We start from the raw sequence: 22,337 nt of genomic DNA on the forward strand, positions 1-22,337 counted from the left end.
AAAAAAAAAAAAAAAAAAATTAAAAAAAAAAAAAACCTATATAAAGGGGCGCCTGGGTGGCTCAGTCGGTTAAGCATCCAACTCTTGATCTCAGCCCAGGTCTTGATCTCAGGGTCGTGAGTTCAGGCCCCGTGTTGGGCCCCCAATGCTGTGGCCGAGCCTCGTTTGCCTTCCGTCCAGTCAGCTGCAATGGCTTACTTTGCCCCTTGAGGGCCAGGTTTGGTCTCTGTGCTGTTAAGGGCCTGCCTGAGGCCGCTGTGGGCTTATAGTTGGGCAGTGTCAGCAGTCAGACCGTATACCTGCCCTCTGAACTGGTTTGTCCAGGTCACATTGGGCTTCAGGACACTCTCCCTGTATTGTCCCTTGAGAAGCTTTCATTGGTGGGCAGGCCCTGCAGACAAACCAGATACCTGCCTCCAATCCTTCTGCCCCAGGGCGGCAGTGACCCTGAACTACAGGGCTCTCTCCGTATGCTGCCTTTGAGAGGTTTTTGTGGGTGGGCAAGGCCGCTAGTCAGATCAGGGCACTGTCTCCACACTGCCAGTTATAAGATTTCCTGCCTTGGCTGCAGTGGACCTGGTGTGTGTGGTTCTTTTCCTCTCTGCCCAGGGCAGGAGTCACTTTGGAGTGGTGCTGGTCCCTGCTGGGGCTGCTTGCTGGATGAGATGTGGCTGGAGCTGCTTTGGAGGGATGTGTAGACCACTCTTTTGATCTGATTGTAAATCACATACTTAGGATTTTTTAATTCCGTTAGAAAAAGCTGTCTAATTTTTTTTTTTAAGATTTTATTTATTTATTTGAGAGAGAGAGAGCACATGAGAGGGGGAGGGCCAGAGGGAGAAGCAGACTCCCCGCTGAGCAGGGAGCCCGGTGCGGAACTCAATCCTGGGACTCCAGGATCATGACCTGAGCCGAAGGCAGTCGCTTAACCAACCGAGCCACCCAGGCGCCCATGCTGTCTAATTTTTTTTTAAGTTCAAATTAAGACAGACCTCTCAGTGACAGACCTCTATCCTGGGAAGATCAATATATGTTATTACTATGAACAAGTAGCTTAATCCCAGTTTTAAAATGGGCTGATGCCCTAATAGCAGAAGTCCCTCTTATGCTCTAGATATTGTTATATGAATTTTAGAGATGGCAGAATTGTGTTCATTGTGAAGCAAGAAAATGCCAAGTGAAGAGAAGACAGCTTGGGAAGATCTTAGCACCACACAAGAAATCTCAGCACTAATTCTTAATTTATAAATTTATTCAATTTTAGTCACACTGAAAACTTGATGGGGTAAAATGTTCCAAAATCTTTGGTTTGCACATATTTATGATAGAAAACTCAAAATCAGATCTATTATAAAATTACCCTTTATTAGCAACTTGGGGAGTTTGTATTTGTATTATAGAATAAAAGCACAAGAATTCAAGGGCTATTTGGCCACGTTGCCTCTCCCATCCCTTTTCCTCTGTGCTGAATCCATTTGGGCACAAAGCCAAGGTAATTTCCAGAAATTGGCAGTACCCTGGCAAATGCACAGCTGCCGCCGTCTCCAACCCTTGCTTACTAATTTTGCACAAACCACTTCCTCCTCTTGAGACTGAGAAATTCAAAGGGCAAGGGAGGTGCCTGGAGGGCACTACCTTGAGCTCCTAGTAGATTCAGGAGCCTCTAAGGACGGCAGCAGCATCACGTCCCCTGCCACCCTCCCCAGAGAGCTTCCTGCTGATAAAAGTGACATTCCAACCTCACCCGTGTACCCTCCTGCTCTTGCTTAGCTTTTTCCATTTGACTCTATGTTTAAAAAAATTTGCCTCATTTTTTTCAGATCCCTTCTAGTAAATACTAGTTCTGACTTCTCATGAATCAAAAGATCCAAACCGTCAGTTGCCACGAGGGTCCCGGAGCCAAATCTGGGCAGGGAGAGAGGAGCAGAGAGGGCAAAAGCCAGAGCAGGGATGGTGGGGCTGCCTGTGTTCCTGTTTCCACGTACCAGCCTCTCCACTGTGCATGGGAGTGTGTGTGTGGTACACACAGGTGAAAGTGAAGAGATTTTTATCCTCCCACACTCTTCTTAAACGTAGTCAGCTCTGATCGTATTTTAAGAGAGTCATGGGGATGATTTTTCCCCCTTTGTTCTTGTGCCTCTCCACCTCTCTGCCTTCGTTGGTGGAGATTGGACCTGATATTCTTGGTGGGCAGAGGGAAGCCGCTGGGACCTCACACATCTTGAGACATGCTTCGAGGTGTCTCTTGCTCTGCCCCCTCCCAGAGCACAGCTGAGTTGCCAGTAGCTGGATGGCCTCTCACTGCTCTGTTGACTGGTGCAGTCACCCCTCTAGGTGGGCACTTGTGCTTCCTTGGGAGTAGCCCTAGGACATCTAGAATAACACTGCGAATTACTATTATTTTTTCATCAGTGGTCATGATATCGTAGCTATTTGTTTCTCTTTGTCTGCATAAACAAACAACCAGACCAGGGAAAGCGTGTAGCATGAGGAAGGAGGACTCATCCCAGCTCTGCTGCTGATTAGCTGTTGTATCGAGCAAGTCGGCAATATCCTATGAGTTTGAATTTGGACACGTGAATGTCATCTCAGAGGTGAAGCAAGGGGGTTGGACTATAGTCCTTGATAGACGTTCCTTGATAAATACCAAACCGAGTGTGATGAGTGTGCTGAAATCCTCTTCCTTTAACTCATTCGCAGTGCCAGTGGGCACAACTCTACTTCACGTGCATCCTTAACCTCTTAGAAAGGGGTAGAGATTACAAAACAAACTCATGTTTTTCTAACTTTTTGGTATGAGTCCATCCCAATATGGTGTCATTAGGAAGAAACTCAGGATAAAGAGGGACAAAATGGAAATTTACCGGAATTAACATAAAGTCCTGTAGTTTGCTTCAAAGAACAAACTGCACAAATAGGTGTTTGGCTGAAATTCACATACACATTTAGGCATTTGCATTATCCTCAAGTTTGATGTGAGCCAAAAGCATAATGTACGCCCCGTGCTGTACAGGGTAACCACGAGTCCCGACAGCAAAGGCAGATTGGAAGTAACTGCTGAGGCAGTGGCCAGGTCAGATAGGATCAAGCCAGCAGTCCTAAAAGACCTCAGGCAGAGCAACGTAAGAGAGGCCAAAGGCAAGAGAGCTCAAGGTTGTGGCAGGAGATCAGCCAGAAAAGCAAATGAAGGGATCAGTAATGTCAAAGCTGAGAGATCAGCTTAAAAGGAATGGGGTGGGGAGGATGGGGTGAGGGAAATGGGCGTCAATTCAGCAAATAGCTGTTGCTGTAACAGAGGGCTCCCGCTATTATTACTATCTTTTCTTTCCCCTCCCTCCAGCCTTATATTCCCAGGCAGCTTCCTAGCCCCTAAATTTCTGCATACCCTAGAATTTCAGTCCCCCCAACCTAACCTCATCCCACCCAACTTCATCTCTCTGATTTGTTTAAAGGGAAAAATCATCTGCATTATTTCAGAAGGTTTCAGAGCCCATATACGAAGGTAAGGCATTACTGTCACTGCTCCCAACATTAGCTGGCTAATTTCATTATTTCTGAGTTACCAGCCTTCTCACACATGCCCTGGTGGTTTTCTGCTTGCTTCTTCTAATGCTCTTAGCCTCCCTGACTTCCTTTCTTTTTATTTTATTTTATTTTATTTTTTTAATTTAATTTTATTATGTTATATTAATCACCATACATCATTACATCATTAGTTTTTGATGTAGTGTTCCATGATTCATTGTTTGCATATAACACCTAGTGCTCCATTCAATAAGTGCCCTCTTTAATACCCATCACCTGGCTAACCCATCCCCCCACTCCCCTCCCCTCTAGAACCCTCAGTTTGTTTCTTTTTTTTTTTTTTTTTAAGATTTTATTTATTTATTTGGCAGAGAGAGACACAGTGAGAGAGGGAACACAAGCAGGGGGAGAGGGAGAGGGAGAAGCAGGCTTCCCGCCGAGCAGGGAGCCCGATGTGGGACTTGATCCCAGGACCCTGGGATCATGACCTGAGCCAAAGTCAGACGCTTAACGACTGAGCCACCCAAGCGCCGCCCTCAGTTTGTTTCTCAGAGTCCACAGTCTCTCATGGTTCATCTCCCCCTCCAACTTCCCCCCCCTTCATTTTTCCCTTCCTGCTATCTTCTTTTTTTTTTTTTTTTAAACATGTAATGTATTATTTGTTTCAGAGGTACAGGTCTGTGATTCATCAGTCTTACACAATTCACAGCGCTCACCATAGCACATGCCCTCCCCAATGTCTGTCATCCAGCCACCCCATCCTTCCCATACCCCACCACTCCAGCAACCCTCAGTTTGTTTCCTGAGATTAAGAATTCCTCATATCAGTGAGATTATATGATACTTGTCTTTCTCTGATTGACTTATTTCGCTTAGCATAATACCCTCTAGTTCCGTCCACATCATTGCAAATGACAAGATTTGGTGTGTTTTTTTTTTTGATGGCTGCATAATATTCCATTGTATATATATACCACATCTTCTTTATCCATTCATCTGTTGATGGACATCTTGGCTCTTTCCATAGTTTGGCTACTGTAGACATTGCTCCTATAAACATTGGGGTGCACGTACCCCTTCAGGTCACTATATTTGTATCTTTGGGGTAAATACCCAGTAGTGCAATTGCTGGTCATACAGTAGCTCTATTTTCAATTTTTTGAGGAACCTCCATAGTGTTTTACAGAGTGGCTGCACCAGCTTGCATTCCCACCAACAGTGTAGGAGGGTTCCCCTTTCTCTGCATCCTCACCAACATCTGTCGTTTCCTGACTTGTTAATTTTAGCCATTCTGACTGGTGTGAGGTGGTATCTCATTGAAGTTTTGATTTGGATTTCCTGGATGTTGAGCACTTTTTGATGTGTCTGTTGGCCATTTGGATGTCTTCTCTGGAAAATGTCTGTTCATGTCTGTTCATGTCTTCTGCCCATTTCTTGATTGGATTATTCTTTGGGTGTTGAGTTTGATAAGTTCTTTATAGATTTTGGATACTAGCCCTTTATCTGATATGTCATTTGCAAATATCTTCTCCCATTCTGTCGGTTGTCTTTTGGTTTTGTTGACTGTTTCCTTTGCTGTGCAAAAGCTTTTATCTTGATGAAGTCCCAATAGTTCATTTTTACGCTTGCTTCCCTTGCCTTTGGCGATGTTTCTAGGAAGAAGTTGCTGTGGCTGAGCTCAGAGAGGTTGCTGCCTGTGTTCCCCTCTAGGATTTTGATGGACTCCTGTCTCACATTTAGGTCTTTCATCCATTTTGAGTCTATTTTTGTGTGTGGTGTAAGGAAATGGTCCAGTTTCATTCTTCTGCATGTGGCTGCCTGACTTCCTTTCTTCTGTGGGTCTCAAATCATCTTCCTTTCAAAGGTTCATCTCAAATCCTACCTCTTTCATTCAGCCTGAGTGAACTACTCTAGTCCCCATTACTGTTTGCCCTCTGCACAGCTCTGTATAAACAGAACACTGCACATTTGTCATGGGGGAAAGGGAGAGGAGGAGGCAATTCCTTCCATGTAATTATTAACTCCTTAAGTAGTTTATAAGCTTTGGAAGGAAGGAACTTTGTCTTACAGAGACTACATGTGTCGGTAAGAGATAGAGTTTTGGAATTAGGAAAAATAATCTGGTATTCAATCTTGGCTCCGTGACCTTTAGCAAAATACCTCTCTGTAGACCTTAGTTTTTGTGAAGACTAGGCATAATGATTCCATGCCCTGACTTCCTTGCACAGGGATCAAATGTTTAGATCAAGATCATAGCCCACAGGGGCGCCTGGGTGGCTCAGTCGGTCAAGCAACTGCCTTCGGCTCGGGTCATAATCCTGGAGTCCTGGGATCGAGTCCCACATCGGGCTCCTGGCTCAGCAGGGAGTCTGTTTCTCCCTCTGACCCTCTCCCCTCTCATGCTGTTTCTCACTCTCTCTCTCTCAAATAAATAAATAAAATCTTAAAAAAAAAATTATAGCCCACAGCACTTTATTAACCTGTGAAGCACTCTAAGGAAGCAAGGGGTTATTATAAGAGGTGCTATGGTGTTATAAAAAAGGCAAGGGAATTTGGGGATCTGAATTTTGAGTCATATTTGTATTTCTGCTCTACCACTTACCCAGTTTATGACCTTAAAAAGTTTTTTATTTCTTTGTAAAATGAGAATGACACTATTACAAGGATTATAGTGCTGGTGCTGACTTACACACCAATTTGTAAGAGCTGATTGAAACTTTGCAAGTAGGTTACTAAACTATTATTAGCTTGAAATCTGCCATGGTGGGAGTATTTATACCAGAGAAATCAGTAAACACTACAAATCAGAGTGTCCCGGTGTTTTTTTTCCTTTTTTTTGGTTTTGTTTTGTTTTGTTTTCTGCAGAACTGTTTTACCAGTATATTGCTGATTATGCATACTGGGCTGTGTAAATTGTAAGACACTTTGTCTCATTTATCATTAGAAGTAGTAATTGTAACAGTAATGCTTTGTATCCACAGAACTTAGCTTAGTGCAAAGCACAGCTCCTAGTATCTATTTAATAAGTATATTTTTAATTTAACTTGGGTTCACCCTTGTATTTTTTTTTTTTAAAGATTTTATTTATTTATTTGAGAGAGAGAATGAGACAGAGAGAGAGAGCATGAGATGGAGGATCAGAGGGAGAAGCAGACTCCCTGCCGAGCAGGGAGCCCGATGCGGGACTCGATCCCGGGACTCCAGGATCATGACCTGAGCCGAAGGCAGTCGCTTAACCAACTGAGCCACCCAGGCGCCCCACCCTTGTATTATTTTAATACTTCTGCCTTGAGCTAAAGAAGCACTCCCATCCCATCTTCCCACATCCCTCTCTACAAAGTGTCTTTTTAAAATCAGATAACATAAATAAAAGCCTGGTATGGTGCATTAACACACACAATAGGACTTAAACCCTCCATGTCTGTAACTGAGCTAATTACCTTTTTTCCAAACCTTTCTTTCTTCTGCTATTTCATATCTCAGTTAATGATATTGCCCATCTATCCATTATCCCAAGTAAGTTATCTGAAAGTCTTCCTCTCTTTTCCCTTTTCTTTACCCACACCCAGGTCTAATCAATCACTAGATCTTGCTTATTCTACCTCTTCAATCTTTCTCCTCCTCCTCATTACCACTGCTCCTGCCTTGGTTCAGGCCCTCATCATTCCCACTTGAACTCTTCCTCCTAAGTGACATCTTGACTTTCAGTGTTTCCCCTTCAATCCAACCTCTACTTCTATAGATGTAATTTTAAATTACAAATTTGAGGGGCGCCTGGGTAGCTCAGTCAGTTAAGTGTCTGCCTTCAGCTCAGATCGTGATCAGGGGTCCTGATCCGGGGATCAACCCTGCATCACATGGGGCTTCCTGCTCAGCGGGGAGTCTCTTCCCTCTTCCCCTCCCCCCGCGTGCATGCATGCGTGCTCTCTCAAAATCTTTTAAAAATAAATAAATTAATTAAAAATTTGACCAAATCACTCCCCCAATTAAAATTTCTTAATGGCTCTCTGTTGTCTTGAGGATAAAAATCCAAAAACTTTAGTTTGTCATCTGAGTCCACCACATTCTGACCTTTGGCTACCTTTTATAAGAGTTATCTCCTGCTGCTCCCCAATACTTCCTGCAATGTCTAGTCTCACTTTTACCTGGTTTACCCTCCAACCCAAACAACATTTCCTCTATGACTTCTCTGGATGTATTTGATGTTTATTTTTCTGAGCTCCTGTAGCACCTTGTTCATGTCTGTGTACCATATATCTAACCATGTGACTCTTATTATCAATTGGTCTTTCCCTCTAGATTGTAAGTTCCTATAGAGTAGAAGCCTATGTACCATTCATTAATTCCTAACACATTGTGTAGCATATAATAGGAGCTCAATACATATTTACATGAATGAATGAGTCTTCAAAGGATAGGGTATTTTCATTGGTTCATTCACACAAGCTACTCATAGGATATGGCAATGAAAAAAACACTTAAAATTTGGATCTCAGTAATTCAGATGAGAAATTAATAACATAGGGGTAGTTTCTTTTTATCCATAAACCCCAATCTGGGATACTATGACCCCCATCACCTTCAGGATAAAATCCAAGCCTTTTAGCCTAGCATACAAATCTCCTTGCAAAATGGTCCCTGACTGTCTTTTTTTTTTTAGAAAATTTTAAAAAGATTTTATGTGTTGGGGCGCCTGGGTGGCTCAGTCGTTAAGCATCTGCCTTCGGCTCAGGTCATGGTCCCAGGGTCCTGGGATCGAGCCCCGCATTGGGCTCCCCGCTCAGGGGAGAGCCTGCTTCTCCCACTCCCCCTGCTTGTGCTCCCTCTCTCGCTGTGTCTCTGTCAAAATTAAAAAAAAAAAAAGATTTTATGTGTTCATTTGAGAAAAAGTATGAGAGAGAATGAGAACACAAGCAGAGGAGAGGCAGACAGGGAGAGAGAAGCAGACTCCCCACTGAGCCTGACGTGGGGCTCTATCCCAGGACATGGAGATCATGACCCGAGCCAAAGGCAGGGGTTTAACCATCTGAGCCACCCAGGTGCCCCTGGTTCCTGACTTTCTCTCCTTTCTTATCTTTCTCTCTATATATACATATAACCCTACATTCCAGCCACTTCAATTTGTCATATATTCCATAGTCTTTCATGCATCCTTGCCCTTGTTCATACTTTCTCCACATCTGTGGTATCCTCTCCCTCTTCTCTCACTCACCCCTTTCCTGCCAACCCGATGAGGTTCTACGCTTCTAACACTGATCAATAGTTACCACCTTTGGGCAGCTAGCCCTGAAAGTATCCCTCCCTCTTCTGTGCTCCCAGAGCACTTGGTTCATTCATGATAAGCACTGTACTGTCAATCATTGTTGGTCTGTTTCTTGCCCCCTCCATAAAGTGAGATTCTCTTTATACCCTGGTTCCTATTAAACATATTCTAAATGTTTAATTCAGAGTGAAGGAAGAAATAACTATTATATAGGGATTTGTAAAGAAAGTAAATTTCTGACATACAATGAATAAATTTAAGATTGAATTTGCATGAACTGGCCAATCTAGACAATTCCATGTCTTCATTTTCAGAGGTTGGGTGGCCCTGAGAAATCGGTGCTAATGGACAGATCAGAAGCAAAGAATAAGTTTAAAGCACTGGGGCTTAGTTTGTTGCCCCAGATTTGGTGCATTACAGTAAAAACAGATTTTATATCTTAGGAATTTGTGTTGTCACATAAGACACTTACCTACATGACTTAATGAATACCTTAGGAAGTAAAACAATGCCCCAGGAGAAAAAACACTAAAGAAAATAGAAAAAATATGAGCAGGATGTTGTTCCTAATAAAACAGTGTTTATCAAGACATTTAATTTCTCTTTGGGAAGGGAAACAATTTTTTTTAATATTTTTAAATATTTATCAGTCTGTTTAGGCTGCTATGATAAAAATACCATAGACTAGATGGCTCAGACAAAAAATACATATCTCTCACAGTTCTGGAGGCTGGGAAGTCCACGATCAAGGCACTGGCATATTTGACGTGTCTGTGAGGGCTCCACTCTTATGACCTAATCACTTCCCAAAGGCCCCACTTCCAAATACTATCACACTGGGAATTGGGTTTCAGCATATGAATTTTGGAGCAAGGGGACACAACCATTCACTCTATAGCAACATATTAATGCAGAATGCTTGGAATAAAGCCCTCCCAAATCTAACCACCTAGACTTAACAGTAGTTAATAGTTAACAATAGTTAGTTCTTGGGATATATTCTTCCAGTCTTTTTCTTATGTATGTGTTCGTGTGTCCTTTCCAGTAAAAGGTGGGGGGTGGGTGAAACAGGTGATGGGGATTAAGGAGGACACTTGTGATGAGCACCAGGTAATGTATGGAAGTGTTGAATCACTATATTGTCACCTGAAACTAATATTACATTGTATGTTCACTGGAATTTAAATAAAAACTAAAAAATTGTAAGGGCTTATGTTGTACATATTGTTCTAACCTATTTTTTATATTAACATGTCATGAACGTTTTCGCAGGTTCGTAAATGCTCTTCTACAACATGATCTGTAATTGCTGCATAGTATTCCACCATTTGGATGTATACCAGTGTTTAACCAATCCCCATTGCTTCAGTGTTTTTGTTATTATAAACAGAAGTGTGGTAGTGTGTGTGACTAAAAAAAGGGTGATCTCACGTCCTCCTCCTATCTTCCCCAGGTTCTGGAGCCCTCTCTTGCATCAGAATTCTGTCCCAGTAATCCTCTGAGTGTCATCTCAGGACCCTGGGCACACTCATGGCACCATGGCCAACCCTCAGGAGCACCTGAGCTGCTCCTCTTCCTCACACTTACCCTCGAGTGAAAGCAGAACCTTCAACGGACTACAAGATGAACTCACTCCTGTGGGGAGCCACCCATCACCCAAGCTCCTTAAGGACCAGCAGGAAAAGGGGGTGGTACAAACAGAGCTAACCGAGAGCATGAACTGCCCCATCACCACAACAGTGTTGACAAGCGTGAGTGAGGATTCCAGGGACCAGTTTGAGAACAGCGTTCTTCAGCTAAGGGAACAAGATGAATCAGAGATGGCCATGTCTCAGGGGAACAGCAACACCGTGGATGGAGAGAGCACAAGTGGAACTGAAGACGTCAAGATTCAGTTCAGCAGGTCGGGCAGCGGCAGTGGTGGGTTTCTGGAAGGACTGTTTGGATGCTTAAGGCCTGTCTGGAATATCATTGGGAAGGCATATTCCACTGATTACAAATTACAGCAGCAAGGTAAGGTAGAGTGTGGACCTGGGAAATAGTCCCTGCCATCACCACCATTCACTGGATAACCTTTGATTAAAACCCTAGTGCCCGATGAATACCCTGTACCAATCTCCTATAAACCTTCTGACTGGAACAGATTCACATTTGGTTGGTCTTTTCTGGCCAAAGCCCATCTTTTGTAGCTGTCCAGTCTAGGGGTGTCAAGTAGAGTACATAGAAGACAATCTACAGTGTTACAAGGAAGAAAATGTTAGAGCTCCTGTTCCTTGTATCATCATTTTAAGTTTCTATTTTCATGCATGTTTTCATATATATTTGGTATTTTAATAAAGTTGTGCAGATACATAACTTATAAATAATCACCTAGTGCATGTTTACAAAATTTTTTATTGAGAGTTCATGCAATCAAAAAGTCTGATGGCCACTGGATTAACTCAAAACCAGACAGACGCCACATGGTTCTCTGCCTAAAGCTTGTGCCCTGGTTTAGGTTGTAGTAAAAAGGAATCATTTTCTTACAGCCCAGGCACAGAAAGCTCACATTGTGAGGAAAGAACAAATATACAACCAATCTTGAGAAGCATTATTATGTCTAGATCCCACAGTTTTTAAAAAGTAAATTAACTCCCATCACGGTGTAACATGCATATTCATATATTCCAATTCAAGCATTATGCTTCTGAAGGAAAGAGAACACATGGCCCTAGTGTTCTTTATAACTTCATTTATATTCTTTAGAAGAATTTTTTTCTTCCTGATAGCAAAAATAATATATGTGGTTAAGTTGGAATATACAGGTAAGTTTTCCCCCAAAAGTAAAAATATTTATCTATGATCCTCAGTCTTCACTATTAATGTTTTTGGTATATATTATGTTAGTCTTATTATCTGTGTGTGTGCTTTAAACAAAAAAACAGTCAAACTATTTCATTATGCCTTTTCACTTCACATTTTGAACATTTCCCATATCATGAAATATACTTCTTCAGCATTTTTAATGCCTACACAGTATTAAATTGTGTGAATGTGCCAAGATTTCTTTAAGCAATCCTCTATTCCTTGGCAATTTGTTATTTTTAGTGATCATATGCTATACTGCAATGAACATCTGTTTATTACTTAATTTTCACACATACCCTTCATTATGTCTGTGATCATTCTTATTATATCTTTGATTTCCTTAAGATAAGTTTTTAGAAGACACATGGTTGAGTTAAAATGGTTCATGGCTTTTTAAGGCTTTTGATACATATATTTGTAGTATTATGTAAATGATTCCATTGTTAATAGTTCTCTCATCAAGAAATTTTGGAAAGGATCAGAAATGTAGACCAGAAATGAGATTCTGTCTTATTTATTTTATATCTGAATGTTGGACTCTGTAACCCTCTCTTAGAAATATATTCATGTTGGGGCTCCTGGGTGGCTCAGTTGGTTGAGCATCTGACTTTGGCTCAGATCATTATCTGGGAGTCCTGGGATCGAGCCCCACATCGGGGAGCCTGCTTCTCCCTCTCCCTCTGCCCCTCCCTCCGCTTGTGAGCTCTTTCTCTCAAATAAATAAAAATCTTTTTAGGGCGCCTGGGTGGCTCAGTTGGTTAAGCGACCGCCTTAGGTTCAGGTCATGATCCTGGAGTCCTGGGATCGAGTCCCGCATCGGGCTCCCTGCTCAGCAGGGAGTCTGCTTCTCCCTCTGACCCTCCCCCCTCTCATGTGCTCTCTCTCATTCTCTCTCTCTCAAATAAATAAATAAAATCTTTAAAAAAATCTTTTTAAAAATTAAATAAATATATATATATATACACATATATTCGTATCTTTCAGTCGAGACTGTTGACAGCTTTTCCACAACAGCCAGTTGACCTTAGTCACTATTGACCACTTTTCTTGTGCATTCTATTTTTCTGATTTCTGAAATATTTTCTCTCTTTTTTTTTTTCTTATGTTAATCCCCATACATTACATCATTAGTTTTAGATGAAGTGTTCCATGATTCATTGTTTGTGCATAACACCCAGTGCTCCATGCAGAATGTGCCCTCCTCAATACCCACCACCAGGCTAACCCATCCTCCCACCCCTCTCCCCTCCAGAACCCTGTTTGTTTTTCAGAGTCCATCGTCTCTCATGGTTCGTCTACCCCTCTGATTTCCCCCGCTTCATTCTTCCCCTCCCGCTACCTTCTTCTTCTTCTTTTTTTTTTCTTAACATATATTGCATTATTTGTTTCAGAGGTACAGATCTGAGATTCAACAGTCTTGCACAATTCACAGCGCTTACCAGAGCACATACCCTCCCCAGTGTCTATCACCCAGTCACCCCATCCCTCCCACCCCACCCCCCACTCCAGCAACCCTCAGTTTGTTTCCTGCAATTAAGAATTCCTCATATCAGTGAGATCATATGATACATGTCTTTCTCTGTTTGACTTATTTCACTCAACATAATACCCTCCAGTTCCATCCACGTCGTTGCAAATGGCAAGATCTCATTCCTTTTGATGGCTGCATAATATTCCATTGTGTATATATACCACATCTTCTTTATCCATTCATCTGTCGATGGACATCTTGGCTCTTTCCACAGTTTGGCTATTGTGGACATTGCTGCTATAAACATCGGGGTGCACGTACCCCTTCGGATCCCTACTTTTGTATCTTTGGGGTAAATACCCAGTAGTGCAATTGCTGGATCATATGGTAGCTCTATTTTCAACTTTTTGAGGAACCTCCATACAGTTTTCCAGAGTGGCTGCACCAGCTTGCATTGAAATATTTTCTCTTAAACCAATACCTCTCTTAAACCTCTCCCTCTATACCCTTTCCCAGTATGTGTATTGGATTTGCTGGTAAATCAATTGATCCCAGGTGTGCTTTCCAGGATTTGTCAGTCAGAGCATCCATTCCTGTACATGCAGAAAGTCTTTGTGTCCATGGGGTTGGTCTGTCTGTCTGTTTCACTGTCTTTCATACATCCTCCCATCCCATCCACCCTGCACATTCCACCCTTCTTTCCCCCTCTATGGTCTTAAGGTTTCAAGAAATTAAAAAGTTGTTCCTTGTCACACAAAGGTTGGGGGTTTCAATGTTAAACAGTATTATTATTTTAAAAATTGGGAATTAAGCACAAAGAGGAAAATAAAAAATAACTTGTTATCCCACAACCCAGAGATAACCACCCTTAGTTTATTATTTTTAAAAAAGTTCCCTCTCCTCTGCTTAGACACAAAACCTACTAATATCTGCTTACGTGATAAAATTGCATTTGGCTTTTAGGGTCTTAACTTGTCCAGTCTAATAATTATTTTGGTGGTAATTTGGAGATCTCAGGATACAAATTCAGCATCGAGGTTCAGGCTCATGAAGAGGGGCAGCAGATACATCCTATGTGTCTGTCAAAAGGGCCTTTCAAATTTGGGGGCAGGGTGCCTGGGTGGCTCAGTCCGTTATGTGTCCGAATCTCCATCTCAGCTCAGGTCTTGGTCTCAGGGTTGTGAGTTCAAACCCCCTAAATGGGCATGGAGCCTACTTAAAAAAAATTTTTTTTAATTGTCCTATAAACTTGTATTTAATCAATCTTCTGATTATGTGACTGCCAGAAAGGCTTATTTCAAGAGTAAATAAGAGGGCGCCTGGGTGGCTCAGTTGGTTAAGAGTAAATAAGAAACGGGCCTGGTCAGCTTAAGCTTACAAGGCAGCTTATAGCTGCCTAGCTCTTCAGCAGATGACAGGATACCCTACTGTGGGCTGGAGTTGCGGGGGGCCGTGAAAGGGATTCACTAGCCAGGAACTAAGGTAGTTTTTTCCTTGTCAGCTCTGGGATCAGGAAGCTAATCTTTAATCCTGGATTACAGTCAACCAAAGGATAGCACACAGAACAGATGTGTCTCTGCATTTGGTACTTATAAGGAAACTTCACTTGATTTTTCAAAAATTTTAATGACATCTTCATCTCCCATTTAGCATGTTGGTAGTGAAATCCAAGTAAGGTAGTATGTGTAATTGAAATTTTTTACTGCCAAATAGTTCCCAGTCCTAAAGCAAGTATTATATCGTAGCTATGTCTGAATACAAACAACAGAGAACTTATGCCTTAAAAGTGGGTGGGCATGGGGCTTTTTCTCAGTCTTAGAGATCATGGTAGATATTGGAATTAAGATAATAGTCATAGTGATGAATCAGAAGATAGAAGCTGGGGAAGAGTACCAATGGACGGCTATAAAAGCAGAAAGTCTGGGATTAACCCTGGAGTGAACACAGTCAGGTTCCATTGTTATGTCGTTATCTTGCTGTCAGTTATCAGGGCCCCCAGTTTTGCACATCCTCATTGCAAACATTCTTTTTTCTTTTTCTTTTTTTTAAGATTTTTATTTATTTATTTATTTATTTGAGAGAGAGAGAAACAGCATGAGAGGGGAGAGGGTCAGAGGGAGAAGCAGGCTCCCCACTGACCTGGGAGCCCGATGTGGGACTCGATCCCAGGACCCCAGGATCATGACCTGAACTGAAGGCAGATGCTTAATGACTGAGCCACCCAGGTGCCCCATAAAATACAAAGTCTTTTTAAAAAACATTCTCTTAATATGTGTCAAAGAAATAGAAAACTCCTTCAAATTTATGAGGACTATGAGACCCCCGACAGATAAATGCACAAAGCATAAATGTGGCAATTCATGCAGAGCAGATGTGAGCATTAAACAAATGTGGAGAAAATATTCTACTTCACTGGCAATTAAAGTAGTGCAAACTTGGGGTGCCTGGGTGGCACAGTTGGTTGAGCGTCCAACTCTTGGTTTCAGCTCAGGTAGTGATCTCTGTGTTGGGAGATTGAGCCCTGCATTGGGCTCCCTGCTCATTGAGGAGGCTGCTCAGGATTCTCTCCCTCTCCCTCTGCCCCCGTGCTTGCTCTCTCTTTCTCCAATAAGTAAGTCTTTTAAATAAATAAATAAAGTAGTGCAAGCTTATAAAACATTACTTTACACCTAAATAACTTAGAACCCAAAAAACTATCAACAATATTCATTGCTGGCAAAGTAAAAGGGACACACACACTCATGCATTACTACTGTCAGCAAAAACTAGCAAAGCCCTTTTGTATGGCAAGTTAGAATGTATAGCAAAAGCCAGGAAACTGTACTCTAACCTAAGAACTGAGTCTGGGGAAATAATATAAAGAAAGAAAAAAGTATCAAATTTAAGCCAGCAAACAAAAAGATGGAAGGACTTAAGTACAGAAAAGGTAAAAGGGTACAGTAAGCTACTATTGAAGCTTATAATGAAAACTGTATATACAGGGGGGATACACAATACATGAGAAAATAAAAAAGATTATGTGTCACCTACAACTTCTACATAGCTGCACACATATGAGCAAAGACTGGAAGAGAAGATGATAACTGAATATGGAATGGGATTGCAGATAAAATACTTTATTTTCTAATATTTGCTGGTGTTTCTAGCATTTAACAATAAATAAAGATTGAGTAAATAGGGAAAAACACGTAAGAGGTCTAATTTTAGTTATTTAGTAGTTATGAAAAATGAGGATAACTTGGGCTTTTATAAAGTTTTTCAGAAAAATATTGCCCAGGATGTTCTTGCCCCAGAATCCAGTAATAGTCCTTTTATTTGGCCCCGGAATGGCCAAAGTAACACTGTGTCTAGTTCTTCACCAGACCTCTCCCAAGTAAAACCCTCTGACACTATGCCATCGATATCTGGGTCCTGTGTGTGCTACACAGATAAGCCTGTGGGGATGAAAGTGGGACTGCGTGAGACACTTTACACTTGTCAGTCATTCGAAGCCAGAAAGATCCTCAAAGCAGTCAAGCCCATAACTCACTCTTTCCTCCTGCATCTCACTTGGTATCATTTGTTTATTCGGTGATTTCGTGTTTGTGAGCTATTTGTATTTTAGAGAAATTTGTTTTTATGTAGCGTCTATCTAACTTCAATAGAGCAGATATCTTTAATCTGCTCAGAACAGAAGAATGGGTTAAATATCTGTGCTGTCAAACACCCTCACTATAATTTGTTCTGCTCTATGTCATCCTCTCTGGAAGGTCATGTTTTAACCACTGTAATGAGAAGCCACATTTTGTTAGGAGTCTACGGGATTTATTTTCTCTCAAGTTCGAGAAAATGAGAGAAGAGGGAAATGTAGTTCCCTTCCAGGTACTGATGACCTCTTTCTGCTGCTTCATCACCATAGTAGATGTGAGTTGATTTGCTTTCAAGACCAGAATATCTTCAAAGCTGACTCAACACTACCTTGTTCAGTATTCTGCAAACAGTGACCTTTTAGTGATTGGTGATCTAATGAAAATCCCCCATAACCTTTAACATTGTCATTATCCTCTCCTCACTCCATGGGACTCCTCGTTCTTTGATGTTTATTTCTTACCAGTGTAGTGACAATGCACTGATAAAAAGGGGGACAAGGAGAAGGATCAATGGATCATATTCTCCTTTTTAAGTTCCATGAGATTAAAGCATGTATTGATTGAATTTTTGAAGTGCTTCATTTAAAATAGCATTTTAGGGTGCCTGGGTGGCTCAGTTGGTTAAGCAACTACCTTCGGCTCAGGTCATGATCCTGGAGTCCCGGAATCGAGTCCCACGTCGGGCTCCCTGCTCGGCAGGGAGTCTGCTTCTCCCTCTGACCCTCCCCCGTCTCATGCTCTCTCTCTCTCATTCTCTCTCTCAAATAAATAAATAAAATCTTTAAAAAAATAAAAAATAAAATAGCATTTTATTCATTACAAAAGTAATACAGGCTCATGGTAAAAAAAAAAATACAGCATAGGATAAAGAGCATAATATGAATCATCAATAATGTCACCACTTAGAAGTGACTCCTGTTACTTTTTTGGTGCAAAGAAAATCAAATTCTAAGAAAGAGAGAAACTTGAAAATACTGCATCTATATGAGTAAATCTATTATGGCTAATGACCCTCTCAATTACTTCACAAGAGGCAATGTGGTATAGTGGAGAAAGCACTGTCCCTGGAATCAGCCAATTCTTGAGTTCTGCCACTTACCAGCTGTATGTCCTTGGGTAAGTTCCTTAATCTCCCTGGCTCAGTTTTCTCATCTATAAATAACCATAATAAGGCCAGACTTCCAAGATTGTTGAAAGGATCAACACATGAGATACATAAAGCTTTATGCTAGTGTCTGGCACGTAGTAAGTACTCAATAAAAGGGAAATATGAATATAAGTTTTGTGCATAATTAGGTCCTTGGGAGGGTATCATTGAAAATTCATTCAGGAAAGATTAATTGAGCATCTATACTAGAAATTCAAAGAGGAATAAAACAACACTGACTTACAATGGGTAATGGGATAGGGATAGTGGTATAGAGACAGATAAGTGGATTGAACGTGCAAGTTTGAAGTGAGGAAGTGGGGCCACGGGAATGTCAAGATATGTTTTGTTTGGAGGAGAATATATTGGAGATCTCCGATCTGCTTGATTTCATTGGTTAAAAATTGATACAAACTGGGGCACCTGGGTGGCTCAGTCAGCTAAGCGTCTGCCTTCAGCTCAGGTCATGATCCCAGGGTCCTGGGATCGAGCCCCACATCCACATAGGACTCCCCACTCAGCAGGGAGTCTGCTTCTCCTCTGACCCTCCCCCCTTCTCGTGCTCTCTCTCTCTCTTTCTCTTTCACTCACTCTCTCTCTCTCTCTCAAATAAATAAAATCTTTAAAGAAAATGATACAAACTAACACATGAGAATATCTGATCTATTGTACCAAGACCCATAGGAAGGTTATATCTTTTGGTGCGTTACAGGTGGGAGTCCAAAGGTAGAGATCATTTTGGGTGACGCTGAAGTTGGTACCTTTGGGGTGGCCTTGTAGAACGGTCCCTGAGCAAATCCCAAGATCTCTCAAAGTTTGTTTCTCGCTTGTGTGCCTAGATACTTGGGAGGTGCCGTTCGAGGAGATCTCAGAGCTGCAGTGGCTGGGTAGTGGAGCCCAAGGCGCTGTCTTCTTGGGCAAGTTCCGAGCGGAGGAGGTGGCCATCAAGAAAGTGAGAGAACAGAATGAGACGGATATCAAGCATTTGAGGAAGTTGAAGCACCCTAACATCATCGCTTTCAAGTAGGTCAAGGCTTTCTTTTTCTTTTCTTTTTTTTTTTTTTAAGAAATAGATTTTTTTTTTTTTAAGATTTTATTTATTTGAGAGAGAGAGAGCACACGAGAGGGGGGAGGGTCAGAGGGAGAAGCAGGCTCCCCGCCAAGCAGGGAGCCCGATGCGGGACTCGATCCCGGGACTCCAGGATCATGACCTGAGCCGAAGGCAGTCGCTTAACCGACTGAGCCACCCAGGCGCCCTAAGAAATAGATTTTCTTTCTCCCAATATCTACATATGAGTTCCTGCTTTGAAAGACGTATGAAAAATACTCTATAGACTTAGTACTGGGCTAGGTATTTTGGGAGGGCACCAAAGAATGATTAAATGAAGGTCCTGTCTTTAAGAATCATACAATCTGGTAGTTCTTTTTGCCAGAGCACACCCTTCTCGGAAAGGATATACATGGGACAGAGAGGGAGCGATGGATTCTTACCAAGCAATCATATCTGATGGATCAACCTCATTCATCAATGGGATGATGGAGGTCACTCTGAGATAACCTGCCCATCCGAAAATTCAGTTAAGAAAACAAAGCTGATATCTGAAGTGATCATAGAACAATTAGTCCCTGTGTAACAGAGAGGAATTTTTTTATTAGTTTCTATTAGCCTCCCTTCTTAAATATGAATTTGTAGTAAGAGGCACCTTCAGAGTGTTTCTCCCTGCCCTGGTTTTGCTAGATCCCTTTTCAAGTAATGCCAAACACTCAACTTTCTAAGTCTAATGACACTGGAATACTGATGAGAGTAAGTTATATGCTATGTTCATTCCACAATGTAGTTGTTTTCAAGAGTGTATGAACGTATCTTTCTAGTTCAGACTGTTATTTTCATAATACTGGCAGGGATCACTAGCAAAAGGGGAGGCACAAAGGTACATTTGTGGCAGTCCCCAAACCTGACAGTGCTGAGCTCTAAATATGTGTAATCTCTTCTGCCTGTACCTTTCCCTTGAGGTCCCTCTCTTGCTGGGCTTTAAATTCTGCCCTAGCCTGAAACAAATGAATAATGAGTGGCTTTACAGGAGGGAAGGTGAAGAACAGGAAAGCTAGTCTTCAGGTGGAATGACAGTTTAGAAACTAGAGCTTCTTGATACGTTTGACATATACGTATTTCAGTCCTGGAAAATAGTATGACTGATGAGGCTACCACTAAAAGGGGAATAATTTACAAATTCCCCTTCCCAAAACTAAGAGGAACTTCTCCCAGCCCCCAAGAGGGATCCTCTCTCGATAAAACTCTCATTGTAAAGGTAAACATGTCATGGGATCATTTTTCATTGGAATCACATCCCTAAAGTAAGGAATAGAAATCTTGGGGACAGGTTTTGTAGAATGGGTTTAAATGAGTATTGATGTTGAGTTTTGATTCCCTTTATGGAAAGGGAAAGAGATGTGGAAAGGAGAGAAGCATTCAGCTGGGATACTAAATGAAGTGCTTGGATGTATCTCCTTGTGGAAGGGACATGCATACAGTGGGCATAGGAGAGAGCTTCGGTTGCCCTCTTGATCCCATCCTTTGTTATGCTGTTAGGGCCAGGAGGATGTGAGACGAAAATGAAATGCTATAGAGACTAATTATACTCTTTCCAAAGATGATACATTTCAAAAGACAGCAGAAGGATTATTTTTAAGCAGACAGACTATCAGAGACTCACTTCTTTCCTTCATTTTACTTCACTGAGAAAATCATCCCTTCTAGCATCCTACATCCTAAATGGAAGGAAGGGCCTTTCATTTAACTTCCGTTTAACGAAACTTTCAAGCTTCAATCACTAGGACGCTGAGTTTGAGATACAGAATATTCTACAGATTAGCGTGGCTTCTTGGCCTCCGGATGTGGGCTGGGCTGTCTGTCCCAGGTACGAGGGCTTACCACCAGGATGTCCTGGCAGAAATGTGTCCCAAGAGTATGGGTGTGAGAAGCTTTATTTTTCCTTCCTTCCTTTTGCTTTTTCCTCTTTCCTTTTTCCTTGCAACCTGTTCCGTACCTCACTCTTCCGACCCTCCTACCTACATGTGCAATTTTCCGCATTTTGGACGAGTACGGCCATGCCAATGCCCCACTTTTTAGGCTGAAGATGCTCGAATAGTCTTTACCTCTACATGGAAACCAATAGTGAGACGGTGTCCCGGGTTCATTACACCATGCTCTTGAGGCTTTGGGCAGTGTTGTGTGTGCAGCCATCTGTGCCATGAGTTGCTTGGCCAATGAGTCATTCAGGACCGTCTGGAAGATACGAGGCATGATGAGATTTGAGTGTGTCTCTCTGGATGCTGATTGCTGTGCTTACAGCTTCCTTTGAAGTAAGAACCGTGTACAGAAGGGGAAGTGAAAGAAGAGAATTCTGTATTTTCTTTGTCCAATTTTTTGAAAGCAATCTTTTAGGAAGACCTAATCTGACTGTTCCTAATGGAATTGGGTGCCAAGGGGAAGAAAAGGTGGCAATTAGAAGTGATTAGAGAGCTGCTATTTATAGCTACTAAGAAGCCTTGTCATAGTACAGGGTTGATGGAATGATTGCCTCTCATCAGTCAAGAAAGATGGAAAGTACATAACATATCACTGTTACCCCTTTCTCTCTGTTTGCAACAAGTTAAAACAGGGTTAAATAGAATGCTGAGTAGCTTCAAACAAATATTTATTTTGATATTCTTAAGCACATTACATTATTCCTGCCTATTCTTTGCTTTTCTGTAATGAAAATTAAATTGTCTGATTATAGTTGTGGTCTATCTGTGCTCCGCCAAGTGCTCCTAAAAGTCAAGTAACAGAAACTTGAAAAAAATTTTTCATTAGAAATGAAGATGAGAATTCTGGGTAGCTTAGAAAATGATCGGAGAGTAGTAGAAATAGCTCTGTGGCATTTGACAGGCATATCATGGCAGGGAAAATGAAGACTAATTTTACTTCTTCATAACCTGCTGTTGTTATAGGACTTTCCCATGGTCTCAAGCTATGCCCTCTTCATTCCCTAATCACTTACAGCCGCGTAAGAGAGAAGACATGAGTTGGTAGCTGGCTGAGGACTTTAGCTGGGCATCTTGTAGATAAAATACTCTCAACTCCTCTAGAAAGTTTTGAAAGAAGGCGTACATACTATTAAGAGATGGGATACCGAGAATTGTGTATGATAATTGTTCTCTTTTCTCATCTTCAGAACAAAAGTGTGAAGTAGAGTTAATTATCACTTTTCTAAGGTAACATTGATATAGGAATCCCCAATATGCTTGTGTATTCAGAAGTTACAAAGCACAAAGGGAGGGCAGTATAGCATAGTGTGTAGAAAAAGCATAGGCTTTGAAGTTAGACTGGATTTGAATCTAAGCTCTGTCACAGGTGTATCATCTAGGGCAGGTCACTTTCCCTCTCTGAACCTTACCCTAGAAATGGAAGAG

General features: G+C 41.7%; 1 protein-coding gene across 1 annotated transcript in view; it reads left to right on the plus strand.

The window, feature by feature from the left end:
• Window positions 1–22,337, plus strand: part of MAP3K13 (mitogen-activated protein kinase kinase kinase 13) — a 165,665-nt gene that overhangs the window by 113,695 nt on the left and 29,633 nt on the right. Inside the window, exons 7-8 of the mRNA XM_034999750.1 lie at window positions 10,242–10,801; window positions 18,722–18,905. Coding sequence (XP_034855641.1) covers window positions 10,327–10,801; window positions 18,722–18,905 — 659 coding nt within the window. The 5' untranslated portion in view covers window positions 10,242–10,326. The remainder of the gene's footprint in view (window positions 1–10,241; window positions 10,802–18,721; window positions 18,906–22,337) is intronic.

The sequence above is a fragment of the Mirounga leonina genome, unplaced genomic scaffold, assembly GCF_011800145.1.
Source record: "Mirounga leonina isolate KUSES-001 unplaced genomic scaffold, KU_Mleo_1.0 Mir_115, whole genome shotgun sequence".
NCBI lineage: Eukaryota > Metazoa > Chordata > Mammalia > Carnivora > Phocidae > Mirounga > Mirounga leonina.